Source organism: Euprymna scolopes, chromosome 12, assembly GCF_053919585.1.
Source record: "Euprymna scolopes isolate OS-2025 chromosome 12, ASM5391958v1, whole genome shotgun sequence".
In the NCBI taxonomy this organism is placed as follows: domain Eukaryota; kingdom Metazoa; phylum Mollusca; class Cephalopoda; order Sepiida; family Sepiolidae; genus Euprymna; species Euprymna scolopes.
The window spans coordinates 81,284,485-81,308,187 of record NC_136493.1 but is presented as its reverse complement, the minus strand read 5'-3'; the positions used below and the strand labels follow the sequence as shown (position 1 = coordinate 81,308,187).

Sequence of the window (23,703 nt, the reverse complement as noted above, 5' to 3'; positions counted from 1 at the left end):
CAAGAACTGTTCTTCATGTCTATTTTCCAAATATTGGATCTTATCTCTATTCTTCTTGAGTCCTATGTCACTCACATTGTGCCTAATTATAGGCGCCAACATTCCTGCCGAGTTTATTCATCGATCCTTCCGAGGAATAACGAACTAACATTCCGACAATAGGAATACATACTAAAGGCTCCAGGCATATGGAGGCAAATCGGGCCACCGTTTTGCAAAAGGACAATGCCAGAACCAAACAAGCTTTCATTACTGTTACTTGTGAATAAATTTGGAGTTTGAAAGGTATGGCTTTTGTATTTGTGGATTCTTTTGCTTTTGTCAGGAGGAAATTGGGATGTGAGAATTAATTTCTTATAATGGTTTGATCCATTCGGAGGCCAAAAGTCTTTATTTTGTTTATATTTTCGTTGAATAATGTTTGATATGATGGGTTTAGTATACAGCAGTTATAAACTGGATTCGAGTTACAAGATTTTGATTTAGTGAAGTATTGCATGGTTAGCTTTTTTCATCTTAGTTTTAATGGTTGTTTACTTATCTTTACATATAGGCTTTCTATTGAAGAGGTGGAGAAAGAGTCAAGTGCGAGTCTAAGTCCCTGATGGTGTATTGTATCTAGTGTTTGTAGATATGATTTTCTGGCTGATCCATAGATCATAGAGTTGTAATCCAGTTTAGAGAATATTATTGCTTTGTAGAGTTTTAGTAGGGTCTGTCTCTCATTTTATGTGAGCCATCACATGTAGTAGTTGTAGAGCCTGATTGCATTTTGTCCAGAGTTTCTTGATGTGTGGTATAAAAGTTAGTTTCTTATCAAACATTATTCCAAGAAATTTGAATTCTACTACTACTGGTATTTCATTATTATGAAATTTTAAGGCTGGGTTTAAGTGTAACTTGGATTGTTGGCAGATGTGAATGAATTTCGTTTTTGTTTTTGATATTGTGAAGCTATTTGCTGTACTCCATTGGAGGATTTTATTGATAGCTTGTTGTAGTTGCCTCTCTATGGTGTTCATGTATTTTGATTGATAACAGATCATAAAGTCATCAACATATAGTGAGCCATTCACCTCAGGATCAAGGCAATGTATGATGTCATTAATTTTAATATTGAAGAAAGTGACTGGTCCAGATTCCTTTAATTTGGTTTTCTGGTTCTGATAAGTTTGATCCTATTTTTACTTTGATGATTTTTTTCTGATAGGAAGTTTTGGATAAATATTGGTAGTCTACCTCTTTTGGATAAACATTGGTAGTCTACCTCTTTTGGATAAATATTGGTAGTTTACCTCTTAATATATGCTTCTGTAGATCTCTTAATATTCCATGTTTTCATGTTGTGTCAAAGAAGACGGCAACAAGTTGTTCTTTTTTATTATTGGTTTTTCTGATGAAGGTTTCTAACCTGATTAAGTGATCATTAGCGCTCATTTCCAAAAACCATACTGATATTTGATTATACTGTTGCTTTTTTTTCAAGTGCCACAATAGTCTGTTATTTATCATACATTGTAGTGTTTCGTATAAGCAACTAGTTAATTCTATTGGTCTATAATTTTGTGGAATGCTGTTGTCCTACAGCTTTAGGATCAGTACAAGTTTGAGTAGTTTTCCAGTTGTCCAAATATTGTTGTAGGCATATAGTAAGTATTCCAGGGACTCCTGTGGGAGTTGCTTAATAAATTTGTATCGAATTTCATCAGGTTCCTCTAATGTGTTGTGAGACATTTCTTCTGATTCATTGAGTTATTTCATAGTGAACAGTTTGTTGTAATGTTCCATGTTTTTAGATAAAAAGTTTAGTTTTGTTTTTTTGCTTTTTTCTCTTTTGTTTTGATTTTCTGGAATTGTTGATCATTGTTTGCCTTGGAGTTTTCCACGTAGGTTTTGGCTAGTAGATTGGCTATTTCCGTTTTGGTGGTGGTTTTGTTTTGTCTTGTTTCTAAGAAGGTTGATGCTTTCCTAAAAATTTTCTTATCATTTCCCAAATGTGTTTGAGTTTTGTGTTTGAGTGGAGCTTATTTACACAGTTTTCCCAGCATTCATTTTCGACTTCTTTTATTATTCTGTGTGATTTTGCTCTAATTCTTTTAAATTCTATTAGATTTTGAATAGTTGGCATGGTATTGAACTTTTGCAAGAAAGCTATTGCTTTTTTGGCTGTTCTTATTGAACCATGGTTTGTTTCTTAATCTTTTTGTTTATCTTTTACCTATGCATTCCTCTGCTATATTTTGTTGTTATTCTTTTATAAGCCTTTTTTTGGGGAAGAGGTTGTATTCACTAGTGGATTTGGTTTCTGTTTCTATGGCTTCTGGTTCTTTGGGTTGAGTTAATTTGTCAGTTTTTATGCTTGATTTATCTCTGTTACTTGAGGTTGAGTGAGATCATGGTTTGGTCTTTGTAGAATTGATTTTCTTCAGAGTATTTTTCCCATGTTTGTTTTCCTTGTTTGTTTGAATATTTTTGCAGATCTTTGCTTTTCGTGTTTGTTGTTTTTGTCTGTTTTTGTGTAAGAACTTTTGTGAAGGATTGAAGGACTCCTTTTATTGTGGGTATTTTGTTCTTCAGAGTCTTCTGTCTACAACATGCTAAAGCTGTTGGAGGGAGAATTTTTGGGTTTATTTGTGGTTTTTGATTAGTTAGTTTTGGTTCTAAGTTTGCTTTTAAGGATTTGTTTCTGGTTTTAATCATTTCTGGAGGTAGTAGTAGATGTTATTTGATTCATGTTAGCTTATTTTTGGGTCTGTTTAAGGATTTCGATTAGATCTTTGAATTCACATATTAGTTTGTTGAGGGGATCTTGGTAGTGTTACATAACGAGTTGTAGGTACATAATGGGTCTGTTGTGTATGCATGTATATATTCTGTATGTATATAATGGTTGTACCAAATTATGCAGATGTTAGGTTGTCAGTGGCAGACCAAATCTTATAGACGTATAACTTGTGTTGTGGTGCTGACACAAAATGATGACATGGATCTATTGACAATATGTTTACAGAGGGGAAGAGACAAATACTTGTACAAACGAATGCTTGTACATGACCGTCTGTACATTTAAAATGTTGGGTGATGATGGCATGTTCAACAGTTGTAGACAGTACATGTAAAACAGCACATTTTAAATGACAAATAAACACATACTTGGTTGTTCAAAGACGATATGACACAATAGTCATATTTATATATAACAACATTTATTCTCTGCATCAGCTGAACATTTTTAGAGATTACAACATTCTGTTCACATTTTGGCTATCTTGGAATATGCCGTTTTCTAGCATCTTAAGCAAGACTAACTCTTCTCCTGACTTTAAGTTCCATCTGGACTATTTGACATCTCCTCTTCAACTCCCCTCTTTCAACTAACTAACATGCCGTATATATTAAACATGCTGTATATATTAACATGCTGTATATACTAACATGCCGTATATATTAACATGCTGTATATATTAACATGCCGTAGTAAAACTAATCTTTTGTACTTACATCATTCGACTACACAAAAAACTAACAGGTGACTTCTCAGTCACATTTTCTCTGGCCAAATTTATTGTTTGTATATAAGTTTGAAAACCTATTTTGTTTATGTATTTGACATTCCTATTCATTTGTTTATTGTTTCTAAGATCTCCACCACATTCCAAAATTTGTAAACATTATTTGTCCTTGTAACACAATCTAACTTTTATACCGATAATCATAATAATGTTCTTTCATAATAATGAACATCTAATTTTAAATAATAATAGTCGATCTTACAATTGACTATTAGTAAGGCTACTTAGGCATCTTCCAGAAGGTTAATATATGCTTGCCAGTCGGTTTGCCTCAAACTCCACACTGGACCCTTCCAACCACCCCCTACCTGACTTTCCTATGCGGACAGACGCCACACTAGACGATCTGAAAACCACCCCTGCTCAGGTGCATGCTATCATAAAAAACCTCAAAAGCATGTGGACCCGATCTTATCCCAGCTGTGCTATTAAAAAAGTGCTCAGCCGAAGTAGCTCCAGTTCTCTCCAAACTCTACAACAAATGTCTTAATGAAGCTTGCTTTCCGGGCTGTTGGAAAACTGCTTCTGTTGTACCAGTATTCAAGAATTCTGGCGAAAGGACAGACCCATCAAATTATCGCCCCATTAGCCTCCTCCCACTTTTTGCCAAAATATTTGAGACCATAATTAACCATGCTCTAGTCCATCATCTTACAGATGCTAAACTACTGACTGACAAACAATATGGATTTAGACAAGCCCGCTCCACAGCAGACATCCTCACCGTGATCTCTGAACGTATATACCAATCACTGGACAAAGCGGGGGAAGGCAGAGCGGTAGCTCTAGATATATCTAAGGCTTTTGACAGGGTATGGCATGAGGGTCTCCTCAGGAAGATTAGATCTTACGGTATCACTGGTAGAATACTTAACATAATTAAATCCTTCTTAGATAAGAGAAAAATCCAGGTAGTCCTCGACGGTCGCACATCTAAACAATATGATATAAATGCGGGAGTGCCCCAGGGTTCTATCCTTGGACCTCTATTGTTCCTGATATTCATAAATGACTTCCCCGACAACATTGCCTCTGAGATGGGTATATATGCTGATGACACTACACTCTATGGCAGACACGACAGGAAGACGAATGAACACATTTCTAAAGAAATGGCAGAAATACTAGAGGAAGACCTCCAATCTGTAGTGGAATGGGGACAAAAGTGGTTGGTCGCGTTCAATGCTGCCAAGACTAAACTAGTTTCATTCAATAATTACAAGAAACCCTCTCTACCACCAATAGCAATGGCCAACGACTCTTTATCTGAGAGTCCATCTTTCAAACTCCTTGGCCTAACGTTCACAGGAAACATGAGTTGGAACAATTACATTGAAGGCATTGCCAGGGCCGCTGCAAGAAAGGTAGGCTCTCTCTACCGTGCTAGAAAACTACTAACACCCGAAAGTATCCTGTACCTCTATAAGGCCACCATTCGCCCATGTATGGAGTATTGCTGCCACATCTGGGCTGGTGCATCTGCTACTAGTCTCTCGCTCCTTGACAAGGTTCAAAAGAGAGTCGCAAATCTGATAGGCCCTGAACTGGCATCTAAGCTTCAACCTCTGTCCCATCGACGAAATGTTGCATCCCTCTGCCTGTTCTACAAGTATTTTAGTGGTGAATGCTCTGATGAACTGCAATTACTTGTGCCCCCACGACGCGAGCACCCTCGACAAACCCGACAGGCTACTAGATCCCACCCCCACACTGTAGAGGTCCCTAGATGTAAAAGAGCTTTTTACTCCAATAGTTTCTTCCCCAGAACCGCAAGACTCTGGAATTCCATTCCAGGTCCCTGCTTCCCCAACAGTACTGACGTGCAGAAGTTCAAGTGTAACGTGAACCGACACCTTGCTGCCCAAATCCCTACATAGTACCCCAGTAGTTGTTGCCCCTGATAGTAGCCCCCTACACCAAAGTGGCAATTTGCCTTGTTTGGGGTGAAAATGTAATAAAAAAAAAAAAAAAAAAAAAAAAAAAAATATAACAGTAGTCTGTTTGGTCTGATTTTTGGGTGATTTCTACAAAGTGGTGTGTTGCAAGGCCACAACTTTTTGCACCTAGGTCATGGTCTGCTCAACCACCAAGATCCAATCCCAAGGCAATACAAGCCACTACTTATGGCCAACAAGTAGCCTCATTGAGGGACTTTTACCCTTTGCAGATAGGCAGTCGGCTTATTCCTATGACCTATCGACAGGGCGTAGTAATTTTGTGGAAAGTTTTTCATGCTTCAAATTCTTTACATTTTTTTCCATTAATTCTTAGTGGTTGGTTTGGTTGTCCTATATTAAATTCCGTCACTTTCATTTCCGGTCCTGCAGAGCATGATTGAGCTTTGCAAGGGGAGTGGGTCACAATATTATTTTTGATTCGTTTTAAGTCATATAGTTAGTAAGGGAGTGGAGAAGGGAAAAAGTAAGAGGGGAAGGGAGAGGGAGAGGTGGGGAGGGAGACTGTTGATTTTCTTCTTTGGCTTTGCAGGACATGATCAGGTTTTGCAAAGATATAAAAAGACAAAAACTTTGATGTACGGTGCACTCAAGTCAGGAGGCCAGTAGCACCAGACAGAATAAAGGAAAAAAATAATAAAGACAAAAAAAAATGATTGAATAAGGAAGGTCTGGTAATGATTCAGTTCAGTTTTAACATAAGAAAAGAAAGGCTAGTTGCTTTTATTTTCCAATGCTAGGTTAATGAAGTTAACCAAAGTAACAATATTAATAATAATAAATAATAATAAAAATGTAAAAACTAAAAACAAAGACCAAAAAAGAGTTATTGAAAAATAATATCGTTGGACACAGCGATAACCAGAAAAGATTATCTTTGCTTTACAATATCCAAATTCTTTGGGTTTTAGTAGTAGCAGTAGTAGAATGCAGTGTGATATCCTTAAAAAACTATTGATGACTTAACTAATCATAATGTGTTTTAAGACCAAAATAAAAATAAAATGATATTCATCACAAACTCTTAATTTCTTGTTTTTGATTTTTGTTATTTTTAAAACATTTTTTCCTTACCAATTCCGGAGTAATGATAATATGCAGTCAAAGACTCTAAAAGGACAAAAAAAAACCAATATCTGTATATAGTTGATCAGAATATTCAATAATTTTCTTACCTAAGGTCACTATGGTCATGAGTAAAGAATCTTGAATATAAATAAAATTATTCTCAGCATTTGTTCGAACTCCTGAAGTTACAAAGAATGTCACAATCACCTAAAATAAAAGTAAAAAATATTAGATATATAATTAGAAAAAACTGCTTAACTTGGTTAAAGAAAACAATTTATAATAAACCAAGTTAAACAGATTTTGTGATTACAAAATTCATCAGATGATTTTACTATTACAAAGTTTCTATAGACAATAACCATGTCATTAGTTAGTTTTATTTGCATATTAATCAAAGAATTTCAACTGACAGAATAGTATATTATACTGTACATGTACAGAGTGGTATGCAGGTAGGAAAGTCGATCCTGTAACTCATTAACAAGTATTGTGTTTCTGGATTTTTGAGATGAGGGTTGATTATTCGTATTATTTGGATTCTTCGGGCTACTGTTTTTATCTTAAGTGTTATCTTTATAATGTTTCGGTTGATGAAATTTCCTGTCTTCTTCAAGTGTAGACAGAAGAACAGTGGAGAGTAAGACTCAAAGAAGCAGCGCATATGCTGGGCAAAGATCATCTACTAAGCAGATTTAGTATAGAATTTAACACAGTATGGGAACCTATATATATATATATATATATATATATATATATATATATATATATATATATATATCATCATCATCATCATGTGCTGTCCTTCGTGTCCAAAGACGACTTCCTGTGAACCATCATTGCCCACTTGTCACGGTCGCAACTGAGGGTCTGCCAGCTTCTAGTAGGGATCAACCTGTCCTTTATATTTCGTTTGACGGTGTCACGAAACCTAAGCTTAGGTCTGCCTATGCCTCGTACCCCATCCTCCAGTTGTGAAAATAGTATCTGTTTTGGTATATATATATATATATATATATATATATATATATATATATATATATATATATATATATATATAGACAAATATTATTGAATAGCATGGAATTATTCTGTTTTACAATTTTCTTTTTATCTTCTCCAATCTCCGAATAGTCCTTTTGTGTTTTTCTCGAAATTGTATATGTTATATTTCTAACCAAGAACTAACAGAGCATCAAAAAGAATTTCTAGCACTCGGACCTAATTTTCATTTATTTAGCACTTACAACCACCAAAATAAAAAGGCCGAAATAGAACTCCTATATGAAAATCTTGTTAACCTAGAAAACGAACAGAAAATTACTACACATTCAGGTATTAAGGATATGCTTAGGGCTGAGGCTATGAAAAATAGATTTAAAAAATCTAAAACTATTTTAACTGATAATTTAAAAAAGGCTGCCAATGAACTAAAAAAACACCCAAATTTAATTATTAGAAAAGGGGATAAAACCAATATGTATGTATTACTTAATAAAACTGAATATTTTTGTAAACTCCAATCAATTTTGGATGATCCCAGAAAATTTAAGAAAGTCAAAAAAAGCTCTGTTAATGATCTTAAAATTCAAGTTAACAAACTTATCACCGCGAATAATGCTGTAATAGATAATTTAAAACTCCCCCTAATAATTGGAGATTATAAACCTGGATATTTATATGGCAACATAAAAACACATAAAACTAATTTCCCACTTCATCCCATAATTTCACAGGTGATAACACCAATATATAACTTAACTAAAAAAATCAACGAACTCATCACACAGTATTTACCTTGTAAATACTGTGTAAAATCTATGGAAGAACTAATGCAGATTCTACAAGTAACTAAAATCGATAATAAAATCACCGCCTCTGCAGATGTTGAAAATCTGTTTACAAATATACTAGTGAACGAAACCATTGAAATTATCATAAAGAACATATATAACAATCCGACCCTTCCTCCACTTAAAATGAGTTCAGTAATCTTTAAAAAATTATTAGTAATGTGTACAACCAAAGTCCCATTCTTTGATCATCTGGGAAATATATACACACAGATGGATGGCGTGGCAATGGGTTTTAGTAATTTTTATATGGCTGATCTAGAAAACAAGGTATTTAATTTAATAGAGAAACCTTCTATTTACGTTCGATATGTAGACGATATACTAATTCTTGTCAATAATACAGAGGAAATAGAATATTTAAAGGGTGTCTTTCAGAATAATTCAGTTCTTAACTTTACATATGAATTAAGTACTAATCATAAAATCTCGTAGCGATAAATTTATCACCTCCGTTTTTAAAAAACCTACATCCATTAATTCCTGTATTTAAAATTTTAAAAGTGAATGTCCATTCTGCTATAAAACGAATATAATAAGGAATCTTATACACCGCGCAAAGGTGATTTCCTCTAGCAAAAAAATATTCTTTAATGAATTAAAAAATATAAAATAAGTGTTAGTAAATAATCAATTCCCTAACTCTCTTGTAGATAAGAAATAAAATTAGCCATTAGTAATTTGAATCAGATTAGTAATATTCAAGAAAATTATCAACATGTTAATATATATTACCGTAACCAGTTACACAAAAACTCAAAAATCGATGACAGTATTCTTAAAAATATAATCCGTAGATATGTGGCTCCCAAAAATAATTAAAAAAATAAAATTTATTATATATTATAAAAAAATACAGACAACAAGCCTTGTAATGAAAAACAACATTTCGCAAACAAATGACCTGTTGGAAAGGACCAATGTAGTTTACAAATTTAGCTGCCCAATAGGAGAGTGTATCTCCAATATTAATAGCTATGTTGGTTTAACAACTAACACATTGTCGCGAAGATTGACTCTCCACCTCTCTGACTCTAGCTCCATATCACAACATTTGAAGGGACATGGCTGCCAACATTCGGAATTTCGAAGAATTATGGTAGAAAATACAAGAGTATTGCAGAGTAAGAGAAATGCAAATAGGCTAAGAATACTCGAAGCATTGTACATTAAAACAAAGAAGCCTCAAATAAATAATATTAATTATGAGTGCAGCCGGAACATTTTGAAATGTTTGGGATAAATGTTTAATAATGTATATATGTGTTTGTATATATAAATCTGTTTAATATATGCACAAAAAAAAAAATTCGCCCACTTAACTTGTAACAAATTACCACGTGACTAGGAAAAAAATATATATATATAAGTAAATTAAAAAAACAATCCCTACATTTATTTCTACAATATGCCTGAGGATGATAGAAGTACTTCTGTCGAAAGTGCTCACGATTATGGATCCAACATATACAATTTTGAGAAAAACACAAAAAGGACTATTCGGAGATTGGAGAAGATAAGAAGGAAAATTGTAAAACAGAATAATTCCGTGCTATTCAATAATATTTGTCTAAATGAGAAAATACTGCCTAAATATACACAATATATATATATATATATATATATATATATATATATATATATATAGTAATCATATGTTGTAATGAATAGTAAAAAAAATAGAGAGAGAGTTATAATATATAGTAATAAATAGTAATATATAATGATAAGTAGTAAGATTGTGCATCTAAAAATGAAATAGGTTTAAGGCTCTTAAAATTCGTATTAAAATTGCTTGCAAGCACCTGTAGTGGATAGAATACTTGGTAAAATTCAGTTGTAAGTTACACTCTCCTGGAGGTTGAAGGTTCAATCCTCATTGCGGGTGGCACACACAAAATTGCGAATCTACCAAATCATGGCTGATGAATCTACAGTATGCTATTCCTGTGGATTAAATCTATATTCGCAGATTCCAAAGTTTAACAGAAAGATTCAATGAGTTCAACAAGATACACCTGAAGAAAGTTGGAGGTTTCATTGACTGAAATGATGTGAAAATAAAACCAAGAGACCATAAAAAAGATATACTATAACACATTCAAATGGTCAATTAATGAAAGTAAAATTAATGTTCTTCACTTCTTTACAAAGTAAGCATTTGAGAGGTAAAAGAGAACTTCTTTAGAATATCCGAATATCTACGTACTATCTCATATAGCGATCAAGTGTTAGCCAAGAAGAGTCCCCTTTTATTAGAACTTTGATTGAAATAAAATGAAACAAAAGTGCATATGCATATAGTATTGTAGGGAGCTACTAGTTGTAATTGTTTACTTTTTTTAGGAATTACTAGCATGGATACCCGGCGTTGCTCAGGTCAACATGAAGTTCGGTTTGGACACACCTGCTATACTAAGGATATTGAGCACGTTCATCGATACCCCCACAACAATTTAAAAAATAAAAGAACGGATAAAAACACGAAAAGTAATCGCCCAAAAATGTAAGAAGTATGCGACAACCACCCCACCAGATATTTCGGCAGAAGGGATACAAATAGAAGAAGCTATTCTCCAGATATTGAGCACTTTTTGTTGCCCTTGCACTGAAACTCCTTCCCCCCCCCCCACTCCACCAAAATAAATACATAAATGAATCAAAACAACTTTTCTTTCGGTCAAAATAACAGGGAGTGTACATGCAACAACAAAAAAAAATGAGCCATGGCAGCCAGGCTCGAACATGAAACACAAAAGAGGAAAAGAAGGGAAAACGCATTTGCCCACACTGCCACCAGTGCTTAGACATCATGACATTACAAACTAAGGTTTCTAAGCATAATTTTAGTTATTTACGCATGCGTGACTTGCAAAAAATAGTGATGCAAAAAATAACCCCCTTGCAAAAGTGGTCCAGTTGACTGACAAAGAATTAATCTTTTTTTCTAATTTTCACATATTATACATCCAATAGTATTGCTCTTTCAGACGGTACTGGTTTCGACCCGGTCAAATGCGGCTGGCAAAAGTTTTTAGCAGACATACATACACACATACACAAACACAGACAGGTCTCCTTTATATAATAGACTAGGGCGGGTACTTGGAGTTGCCCATGAGTAGAGAGGTTTTATTGTAAAGGTATTAAGCAATCCAGCCTTAAAAAATGTTTCAATTGAGCGAGCACAAAGAAACAAAAAGAAATATAACCAACCCCCTAAAACAAAAATGAAAATAGCAGGGAGTACTTGTGTGAGCATAAAAAAAAAATTAGCCACACTAGCCAGGCTCGAACCTGTAATGCTAAAAGGAAAAGGAGGTGAAAAAACAAAATGCTTTAGTCACCGCGCCCACAACGATTACAACGTCGAGGGCATTCAAAATAAGCTTTGCCATTGCAAGGCATATGATGACTTTGCAAAAATGTTGATGCAAAAAGTGACCCCTCCTTGTAAAAAACAACGCAGTTGATAGTCAAAGAATTAATGTTTTTGGCCAACTTTTGGATATTTGTCGCCCGAGAAACCAATCTTTCTATCAATTTTGTCAGTGTTGGTCGCATCTGTCAAAAGTTTTAGAGAGACATACAGACATACATACATTCACACATACACACACACACTAAGATTGAGTGAAATTTATATTATAGATGAGTTATATATTGAAGCTACAAATGAAACAGAAAAATTTACTCCGATTTTAAGGAGTTGTGACTGAAGTAACTTCTTTTTCAAAGAATGGAGTGTAGCAAGAAACCGCATTTAATTTTGAAGAAATGAACAGGAAACATTCAAACTTAAGTTTAGCAAGTATGTCCTGCTTCTTAAGAACAATTTTTTCATGATAATAAATGCACTTTGTGAAATATTTAAAACGATACTTACTGACAACGTGAAAAGGCTGGCCTTGAAGAAAGTGAGTATAGAGACAATAGGTTGGATGAGACTGACAGCAAAAAGTATGATGAGTGCAAGACACCAAATGAATACAGGAATTACGTATATATGCCTAAAATTAGGATGAAAGAAATATGAAATAATAAAAGTAATAATTAGTAAATTAATGGATGCTATTATTTTCAAAATATTTTAACAAAGAATTTTGTTTAATTATCTGAGGCATTTTTTGATTTTATATAATCTCCATATATAATAAAATGACTGCAGAAATTCCCCTCTGAACCAAAGTAACGTAGGTTTGCAACAACAATGCCACATACAAATTCAATACATCTAGGCTATTAACCACTATCTTATGTAACTTTCGAACACCTTTGCAGACACATTCATTCATGATAATAAAATGCTACATTACATCCTAGGAGCGAGGATAGAGGAAGGGGTACCTATTTTCCCCTCTAAATATTTAGTTCTACCACTACCACCACCAATCAACACCAGAAGGAAGTCTACACTTTCCACATATTCTAGGCTTACACCGCCCTTAACTAGCTTTCCTTCTTTCTTTGTGTTCATCAAAACAAAAACTGTTTATATTTATTTCTTATTATTGGCAACTGTTTTCCCGGGGTTTTTGTGGGTTTTTTTTCAAGTTTTGTTTCTTTGCTTTAGTGAACACATATTTTTTCGGGTTCTGTTTCTGTATGAATTGTTAGTTTGCTACTTTTTCGACGTTGATAACAAATGATAATCTACTTCATTTTTTTTTTTTTTTGCCTGATACATTTAAACAGTCTTTAAAGAAGTATTTTTATATGTCATTACCCGGCGTAGCATAAACACCTCCAACCTCCCTATGTTAAGAACAGCTTCCAAGGTTGGGGGTGCTTATTTTGAAAGTTGTTTTTTCTTTCTTTTTTTCATCAAAATAAACTACCTACCATAATAAATTTATAAACTTTTCTGTTTTTATTTATTTCTTTATATAAGCAACTGTTTTGTTTTTTTCTCTTTTTTTTATATAGTTTTGTTTCTTTGAATTAGTAAACAAAAATATATTTTTGTTTTGTTTGTGTATGGAAAGTTACTTTGGTCTTTTTTTTACAATGTAATTATTTAACCCTTAACAAAAATGATAATCTATTTTTTTTTTCAGCCTAATACATTTAAACTACTTTTAAAAAGGTATTTTTATATGCCATAACCCAGCGTAGTATAAAGACCACCAACCTTCTCATGTTAAAAACGGCTTACAGAATAAATACTGATAACCTCCCTATATTAAGAATGGCTTCTGAGGTTGGGGGTCTTCTTCCAATTATTGCCAGTCAGCTCGCTTGCCTCTCTTTTTGCTCACTCTGTATAATCAAGCGGTTTTCGTTGTTTGCCGGGCGTTGCCAAGCAAGACTCATAGAAAAATAGGATTTAAACTGCAGAAATACCCATTAACTAATTTATTAGGATACATTACTTTCTTTTCTCATTCTGATCGCCTACAAGGGGAGGACAATGTTTGGACAAAACATATATGCCGTGGTTTCATGAATAATGTTAACTTATTATCTGTGAGATGGGTATATATGCTGACGACACCACGCTCTATAACCGACATGACAGGAAAAAAATGAACACATATCTAAAGAAATGACAAAAATACTAGAGGATGACCTCCGATCCGTAGTAGAATGAGGACAAAAATGGATGGTCACATTCAATGCTGCCAAGATTAAACTTGTTTCCTTCAATAATTACAAGAAACCTTCCCCACCACCAATAGCAATGGCCAATGACTCTTTATCTGAAAGTACATCTTTTAAACTCCTCGGCCTAACGTTCACAGGAAACATGAGTTGGAACAATTACATTGAGAGTATTGCCAGGACCGCTGCAAAGAAGGTGGGTTCTCTCTACCGTGCTAGAAAGCTACTAACACACGGAAGTATCCTATATATCTAGAAGGCCACCATTCGCCTATGTATGGAGTATTGTTGTCATATTTGGACTGGTGCATCTGCCACTAGTTTCTCGCTCCTAGACAAGGTTCAAAAGAGAATCGCCAATTTGATAGGTCTTGAACTGTCATCTAAACTTTAGCCTCTGTCCCATCGACGAAATGTTGCATCCCTCTGTTTGTTCTACAAGTACTTTAACGATGAATGCTCTGACAAACTGAAACTACTTGTGACCCCTCGACGTAAATACCCCCAACAAACCCGACAAGCAGCTAAATCCCACCCCTTCGCGGTAGAGATCCCTAGATGTAAGAGAACCTCCTACTCCAGTAGTTTCTTCCCCAGAACAGCTAGACTTTGGAATTCCTTTTCGGGTCCCTGCTTCCCCAACTGTACTGACATGCAGAAGTTCAAGTGTAATGTGAACCGACATCTTGCTGCCCAACTCCCTACACAGTAACCCTGATGCTTATGTCCTTGATAGTAGCCCCCTACAAAAAAGTGGCAATGTGCCTTGTTTGGGGTGAAAATGTAATAATAAAATATTTATTTATATATATATATATATATATATATATATATATATATATATATATATATATATTCATACTTTTTCTCTTTGGACATTTATTATATTCTTTTAGGACTTGTACATTTACTGAAGTGCAATGATTTAATCATGTGATTATTTAGAAAGTCATTAAAAACGTAAGAAGGAGATATTGTTTTGCAACTATAGCATACTTTCACCTAATAAATTAATAACAGATGCTGTAAAAAAATCCCTTCTCTACAGGAGGTAATAGTGCTAAAAAACAAATACAAACATAATGGCTCCAATACATAAATTTAACTACTGGTAACCTTAAAATTACCCTAATGTTTTATAAATACTGGCAACTTGCTTTGAACAATTTAGCATGTTAAAATACATGCATAAGTAAAAACAAAATATGCATAATGTCTATTAACACTCGATAATCACACAAACATATACAATTACATCAACTTCAACACATGGTGCAATTCTGTTAAAATACATACACAGCCTCTTTGAAATCTGGATAATTACTCAAAATTTAAATGTTAAATACTGGAACCCTAAAAATTTTGTTATGGTGAGCTCTGACAAAAGGTTTTAGAATTATTGGAATTTTAACATGCATTTCCTAGCACACACAAAACTAACATAAAATATAATTAAACACATATTGTTCTTTCCTGGCTCAAACAGAATACTCTCAAAATGTAAACCCAACATTGGTTTGAGAATGTAGATACGCACAAAATACCGACACATCACTACCTTCCCACCCCAAAACGGCCCTAAAAAAATTTCTTTTACAGGTAACAATATTTAATTTTCGATTGTGGAGCGATTATTAAGACTTTAATGATCTTATATTTTAATTTTTTTCAACTTTTAAATCCTGTTGATGATTAAATTATTTGTTATATATTTGTTTTCTTACACTGTTACTTCCTGTCGAGTATTTTATAATTTAGAAAATGCACTAGAGCTACTTTTAGAAAAAAAAATGCATGTAGTATACCGAGAAGAAAAATGATGGCTGACTTGAAAGATGCTGTCATCGATAGAAGGCAGTTATCTACTTTCTTTTCACTCAATCTAAAGAGTTAATAAATGCTTTCTTTAGAATCAGCCAGTACCTGCAGGTTATCGCACCAAATCAACACTAATCACTAGTAACCAACAGTAATGACAATCACAGACAGTGGCTTCCACTAGCTGATACTGGAAAAAAAAATGCCCAACAATGAAAGCCAGATTATTACATTTGGGCCACAGCCGCCAGTGTCCACTATTTCCAGGGGCTGCAGTGGCCATCAGTAACAACCATATTTTAATTTGTTTTTGAGGGGGGTTCTTTAACCATTCTGTACTGGATCTGTCATGCTTCCACCAGGCAATGCCGGTTAACAGGTCCTGCTAGTAAACTATATGAGTAAAAATGGTAAATTCACAAATCTCATAGATTTTGTTTGATTAAAAACTGACGATTGACTTTTAACCAATTTGTTAAATATCACTGCTATTTTTCATTAATATTCATTAACTGATGGAAAAAGTAAAATACTTTTAAAAAATTGCTTAATTAAAACTTGCAATGACAATCCAAATTTTGCTGCATACATTAAGCTAAACTTTATTTTTAATTATTCATTTTCTCCCCAACAGCAAAGTTGGACATAAGATCAGTTTTTAATGTAGGAGAAATTCAGCTCCCCAAAAATAATAATATGGATTAAGAGAAACAATAAAAACTATCTCAATTCAGAAGAATTTATCCTCCTTTAAGTACGGAACAGATATTACTTTGATCATAGACCAAAGACTGGATAAAAAGCTGATGTAAAAACTAAATTATCTCAAATTATTATTTTACCAAGTAATATATATTTTAATATACACACACACACACATATATATATATATATATATATATATATATATATATATATATATATATATATATATATATATATATATATATATGGTCAAAATTATGGAGCACGAATGAAAATCAAAATTATGATTCAAACTTATATATTTAAAGGTTAAAAATAGTGAAGTAAACATTGATAAATCTATTTTAATAACAATCAATATTTGGCATGTCCTGCTTTTGCCTTTATAACAGCTTTTATTCGTTTTTTCATATTATTGGCTAAATTGTTGATGGTATGATCTACTTTCTGTCACTCTTTATGAAGTTTGGCTTCTAATTCTTTTTTGATGAACATTTGTGGATTCTTACTCTTTTCTCTAGATGGGACCACAAAATTTTAATGGTATTAAAGTCTGGGAATTGAAGGGTCTACTTCATCACTGTAATCCATTTTATCTCAAACCAACCCATTGAAACTTTTGACTATGGATTGGGGCATTGTTTTGTTTGAAGATTACATCACTTGGAATGATATTATTAAATATTTTAGTCAAAGAGGTTTGGTAAGCCTGGTCCAACATGTTAGTATAAATTGTAGAGTTCATTCTACCCTCATATGTATACAACAGTCCAATGCCTGAAGCAACCATTCAGCCCCAAACCATTCTGCCTCCAAATTTGACAGTTGGAACTACACAATCAGGATGAAATGCCTCTACTTCCCTACGGTAAACATAAACTGTTTCAGGGGTGCCAAAAATGTGATGAGAAAAATTAGAATTTGCTACTATTTTGGAATAGATGTTATGGCTGTGTATTCACATAAAAATTTCAATTGTTCCTTCCAAAATTAAGGAAATAAATAGAAACTGTTAACTTATTTCAACGTTACTTTTGGCCCAATAATCAGGTGTCCAATTTTCATGTTTTTTTGCAAATTCCAGTAGTTTTTTCTTGTTGGCCTGAGACAAGTATAGCTTCTTCCTTGTTTTGCATTCTTTTAATCCTGCTTCTAATAAGCTTCTTCTCACTGTTTGAGCTGATGTGTTTTTGTTTGCATCCTGCCTAAGTTCACCAGCAAGTTCTAAAGAACTTTTCTTCCTATCTGCAAGAGATGCTCTTTTCAAAGATCCGTCTTCCCTGGTGGTTGTAGACTTTTTATGGCCCTGTCCTTTCTGTTTTTAAAAAACTTAGTTTCCTTGTACCTTTTAATCATTGTTTGAACTTCCCTCCTTGAACATTCCATCTACCTGATAATTTCTACCTAAGAATATCCTCCACCAGATAAAGCAACAATTTGTGCCATTTTAATCTCTGAAAGCCGCTTCTTTGGAGGCATTTTCAATTAAATATACTATTATAGATCTGGCAGGAATCAAATATTACCTGAAAAGTAAGAAACAACTTTTAGTATGACAATGAATCATTTTTAATATTGGAATGAATTTAGTATGAAACTCAGCTAAAACTCTTGAAAGAGGCTTTAAAGAAAATAAATACTACAATCTACTGTTAAATATTTTACATTTGCTCTCAATTGTTCACTGTATAATTCTATACCTTTAAATACGCAGGTTTAAACTATTATCTAAGTTTTTTTTTTATAGATGCTCCATAATTTTGACCATAGCCGTATATACAATGTAAACTAAAGTACAAACTAGCTAAAAACTTATACGTTATTTAAAATTATTATTCATGCTACTTACATTTCTTAAAGTTCATTTCAACTTACACATGCATGTTTTTTAAAGTTTTCTGTACACAATACATGAATTGAAATTTAAGAATTGATTTTATATTGATAACTAAGTATAAAATAATATGAAAATAAGATGTTCATACTTGACACCAAGTACTTCACCATAGGCTTCACTCCCTGCAAGTGAAAAAGCAATCAGCAATGTTATCCTAAAAGCATAAAAACAAAAAAATATATTTAGTTGATTTAAGAAACAATTGTGCAGTTTTAATTTCAGCTTAGACATACAACAAAGTCAGAATAAAAGAAACTGAATGAGAATCAAAGGTAAAATTGATAATCAAATCATACAATACAAACCATTAAAAAATTGTGGGGATAATAATGTGCTCCAAAATAATCATATTAAATACATCTATATGAATGAATGCAAAATTTCCGAAATAGTTCTAATTCCACATGTAATCAAAATGAACAGCATTATTCTTAAATAATTATCATTCTATATTTAATTGAAATATTGCTTAAATAATATCTTTTAAATATTTAATTATAATTATTACACTATATTTAATTGAAATATTGTTTAAATAATATCCTTTCAATATTTAAATAATTATTATTTTATATTTAATTGAAATATTGCTTAAATATCCTTTTATTTAAATAATTATTATTTAATATTTAATTAAAATGTTGTTTAAATAATATCCTTTAAATATTTAAATAATTATTATTCGATATTTAATTGAAATATTGCTTAAATAATATACTTTAAACAATTAAATAACTATTATTCTATATCTAATTGAAGTATTGCTTCAATAATTTTCTTTTAGATATGTATACAGTATTAAATCTATATCGTGGGGCATAAATTATTATCATTTATTAAGCTAATTCTACACACAAATTTAGAAATAAATTTAATGCTATGTTTTTTTTTCTATTTAAATTCAATTTCTGCTCTTGAAGAAGTAAATATTGAATGACAAACTAGAAAATCATTTAAAGAATAAAGGTAAGTTTTGCCTATAGCAGTTATTGATTTTTTTTAATTAACTGTTCTGTTATTCGTTGATGTTATATCATTTTGCTTATTTTTTTATTTTTTTTTTTTTTTACATAGGCGTCACCACTTATCAAGGCCGATAGGCCACTCAAGGATAAGGGTTAAAGCGTGTAGAGTAGTCAAAAGGACAATATACTAATCAATAGTAATGGAAGTTCGGTAAATTTGTTAACTTAAGTGGAACGGCTCATCAGAAACTTGTTCATGTTGGACTTGAAGATAACCATATTATAGACAGTTGGAAAGCAGGAAAACGGAAGACAATTCCACAGGCGTGCAGTTCTAAGAAAGAAGCTTTGATCATGGAATCTATGTTTAGGTTTAGGTACAGATAAAGAGTGGGGAAAATTATTGATAATGTTTTCAGCTAGTCTAGTGTTTCTTGTGAAAGTTTGGCGAGGGGGGACCATAGATTGAAGCTCAGTCGAACACTTTCCATGAAAATAACAATAAAGCAGAGACAAACTTGCAACATCTCTTCTGTGAGATAGAGGTTGCAGCGAAGAGAAAAGGACATCTCCCACCAGGCCACGAAGTCTATTTTGAACCCTATCAAGGCAGGACAAGTCTTTTCTAGCAGCTCCTGCCCATATGTGGCAACAGTATTCTATCCTTGGACGTATCTGGCTCTTATATAGATAGAGAATTGCATCAGCAGTGAGATATCTACTGGATCGATAGAAGGATCCGACCATTTTTCCAGCGGCCTTGGCAACAGATTTGATGTACATATTCCATTTAAGATCAGGAGTAAAGGTCAAGCCCAGAAGCTTGTCAAAACTTGAGGCCTCCCCAAGACGAGAGCCATTCATTTTAATTGATGCCAGATGGGGATAAGAACGTTGATGATGTAAAGATAGAAGCTTGGTTTTAGATGCATTAAAAGTAACCAGCCACTCCTTTCCCCATTGTACAACGTGATCAAGATCAGAGGAGAGAGAATCGGAGAGAACTTGGTCGTTTACTATCTTAGATGTGCTACCATAGATGGTAGTGTCGTCAGCAAAAATGTCTACAAATGATGTAAGGATGTGATTTGGAAGATCATTAATGTAGATCAGGAAAAGAGTTGGGCCCAGGATGGACCCCTGAGGGACTCCAGCATTTATACTGTGAGCTTCTGATTTTTGCCCATCAACTACTACTCTTATGAACCTATCAGATAGAAATGATTTAATAGTTGAGAAGACATTTCCAGCTATACCATAGCTAGAGATCTTGTGAAGTAAACCTTTATGCCATACGTCAAGAGCAATTGCCCTAGAAAGGTTGCCTCTGTCGAGAGATTCGCTAATCCTATGGGATATAATTGTAAGCACATCTGCTGTAGATCTAGCAGAATGGAAACCATATTGAGTGTCACTAAGAAGGTTATTTTTGCTGAGATCGTTGATTACTTCTCTATTTAACACAGATTCCAGCAACTTACTCATGACGCACAGGAGACTTATTGTCCTGTACTGAGAGGGGGATGAATGATCACCTGAATTCTTAAATACAGGGCATACTGATGAGATTTTCCAGGGTGATGGGAAGCAATTTTCCTTAAGACAACGTTTAAACAGTTTTTTAAGTATGGGTGCTAGTTCTGGTTGAAGTTTTTTGAGTACTATAATTGGAATACCGTCAGGGCTGGTTGCTTTACTGGAATCAAGGTTTTTGATTAGCTTGACAACATCACATACAGATATTTGTATGTCACATAGTGTGTTTTCTGATACAGGAGGAAATATTGGGGGTTGGCGGCCTTGGTCGCAAAGGGTAGAATTGGCTTCAAAGTTCTTGGCAAAGAGTTTGGCTTTGTCTGATGCTGACGAGATTAACTCAGGTCCATTGATGATAGTTGGGATAGAGCACACGCTTCTGTTCAGGATTCTGTTTGCAATTTGCCAAAACTGGTGGGAACCAAGCCGCTGCTCAGCTACTTTGGACTTGACGGACTGAGCATACAACTCTCTTGCCTTCTTTATTACTTTCTTACAATGGTTGCTGGCAGTCCTGAAAGCGGCTTTAGTTTCCATACATCTATTACGTTGGAAGCAGTGGAAAAAGTGATTTCTGTGCGCAATAGCAGCAGCACATTCTGGAGAGAACCATGGCTGGCTGTTAGGTTTTTGCTGGAACTTTTTCGAGGGTATGAAATTGTTTATACCTACAATTAACCATTCTGTCAGGTCTGATACTATAGACGACACATCCTTTTTAAACATGGAACGCAAAGGAAGATCCAATATAAATGTACGGAAACTATCCCAGTCAGCCATAGTGTATCGATATACTGTACGATGGAGAGGTATGTCTGAGGACTTATTACATTTCATTTTTATCTTAATTGATACAACTGATTGTATAAATTGATACTCACACTTCAAAAATAATGAGGAAATCAAAGACATGTTTAAATCCATAACCAAGGAACAATTCTCCTAAAAAGTGCAAGTCGGGTGGTCTTATAGCATTTTGCTTGGAAGGTATGATATGACCTGAACAAAAGAAAAATACACATATAAAGAATGTACAAACATTATTAAAATCATCCATAAAACGTTTCAAAAGTTCAAAACCAGATAAGTTATAAATAACAAAATACAATAAAAACAATAATTACTAGATAAAACTTACCTTTATTCTCCAACTGATTTTCTAGTTCGTCATTCAACATTTCCTTCTTCAAGGGGAGAAATTTAGTTTAAAAGAAAAAAGAACACAACATTAAATTTATTTCTAAATTTGTGTGTACAATTAGCTTAATAAATGATAAACTTATTTCCATTCACAATTTTGTGAGTTAGTTATACTAAGATTGTTTTAAAATAAAGCATATATTGATGAAAAAGAGTATATGAGAGGTGAATCAAAGAAACAAGCATTAGAGTACAAATTCTGACGATATTTTCTACTGCAATAAGTTCCAAAGTCATTTTGAAGTAATGTTTTCGGTTCTTTTAAAAGTGATTCTTTTTAAAAATCAGCAAACTGAAAGAATATTAATTAAAATGTTATCAGAAGGTGATTAATGTGACGCTATTGCTTGGATGGAGCTCCAGTGTCTCATCAGTGTGAGATTTAATCCCTAGGTCAAGTGAGGTGGGACTGATGTCTGTTAACTAATTGCTATAATTAATAGAAGTATTACAATATTTCTAATGCAGACACTGATTATGTTAGCTATTCATCTACTAGTATATATCAGGATGACTATAAATAATTTGTATATGGCTAACTGTTAAATTGAACTAGAAAAACAAGTGAAGAAAACAATGGTTGTTTTGACCGAGGCTGATTCCTGATCGATGAGAATTACTAATTTTGTGCAGTTCTCAAATTGTTGATAAAAAATGTCATCTCAACTAAGTCAAGATGGATGATGCGAGTGACTCCTGAACCAGAAATGGGTTGTGAGAATCACAGGTGACCTTGAAGCTCAGTAGATAAGAAACAAGTCTAGCATAGACGATTGACCAGTTGTCTCATAGCATTTGCTGAGTTGGAGAGTGGCATAAGGTTCTCTGGTATGAAGCAAACTAGTCCTAAGGATGGACAGTCGAGGAAATCTTCAAGATCTTTGAAGGTTTGCGAAGCATCATAGAAATTAGTGACTCAAATGCCCAAAAAGAAAATAAAAAGGACCATTGCTCAATCTTTTTTTTTTTTTTTTTTTTTTTTTTTTTTTACTCTTCTGCACAAGCTTTTTTTTAAGTCTTTCTTTCAATTTTTCCTTCTTTTCTACCTGTTTGATTGGGGTAAACATTGCTTTTAAAGTAAAAAAATTGGAGTCACAATCTTCACTATTTATATACTGTAGCCCACCCACTCCCACCTCCAAAACGTTGTGTTGTCACCTGACCTCATCATGGCCTCGTTTTTCCTGTATTTGCTACTACCACTGAATCTGAACCGAGAAGATTGCCTTTTCTTTCCACTCCAGTAAGGCGCTCCTCTATGCAGCCATGAGATATGTTATTATAATCTTTTCCACTTATTTTCTAATCTTAACTTGCATGTTAGAAAACAGTATGTATTTTCTGCCCTCAATTTTCAGGAATTGTAATGGCGAACAAACCAGAAAATGGACAAAGGGAGGTAACTTCCTGGATATCGAAAACAAGAGTTAACTACCATATGGGCTGCAAATGGTACGAAAATAAATCCCTATGGGTCGATAGCAAAATTTTTTATATGCAATAGCGACACCAAAATACTGGGTCTAAGACCAT

At 33.5% G+C, this 23,703-nt stretch overlaps 1 protein-coding gene across 1 annotated transcript in view; it reads right to left on the bottom strand.

The window, feature by feature from the left end:
- LOC145291376 (uncharacterized) overlaps nt 1-23,703 on the bottom strand; it is a 115,127-nt gene that overhangs the window by 46,198 nt on the left and 45,226 nt on the right. The window contains exons 6-10 of the mRNA XM_080137164.1: nt 22,109-22,154; nt 21,852-21,969; nt 18,558-18,623; nt 12,335-12,458; nt 6,703-6,802 (exon numbers count right to left, since the gene is read on the bottom strand). Coding sequence (XP_079993290.1) covers nt 6,703-6,802; nt 12,335-12,458; nt 18,558-18,623; nt 21,852-21,969; nt 22,109-22,154 — 454 coding nt within the window. The remainder of the gene's footprint in view (nt 1-6,702; nt 6,803-12,334; nt 12,459-18,557; nt 18,624-21,851; nt 21,970-22,108; nt 22,155-23,703) is intronic.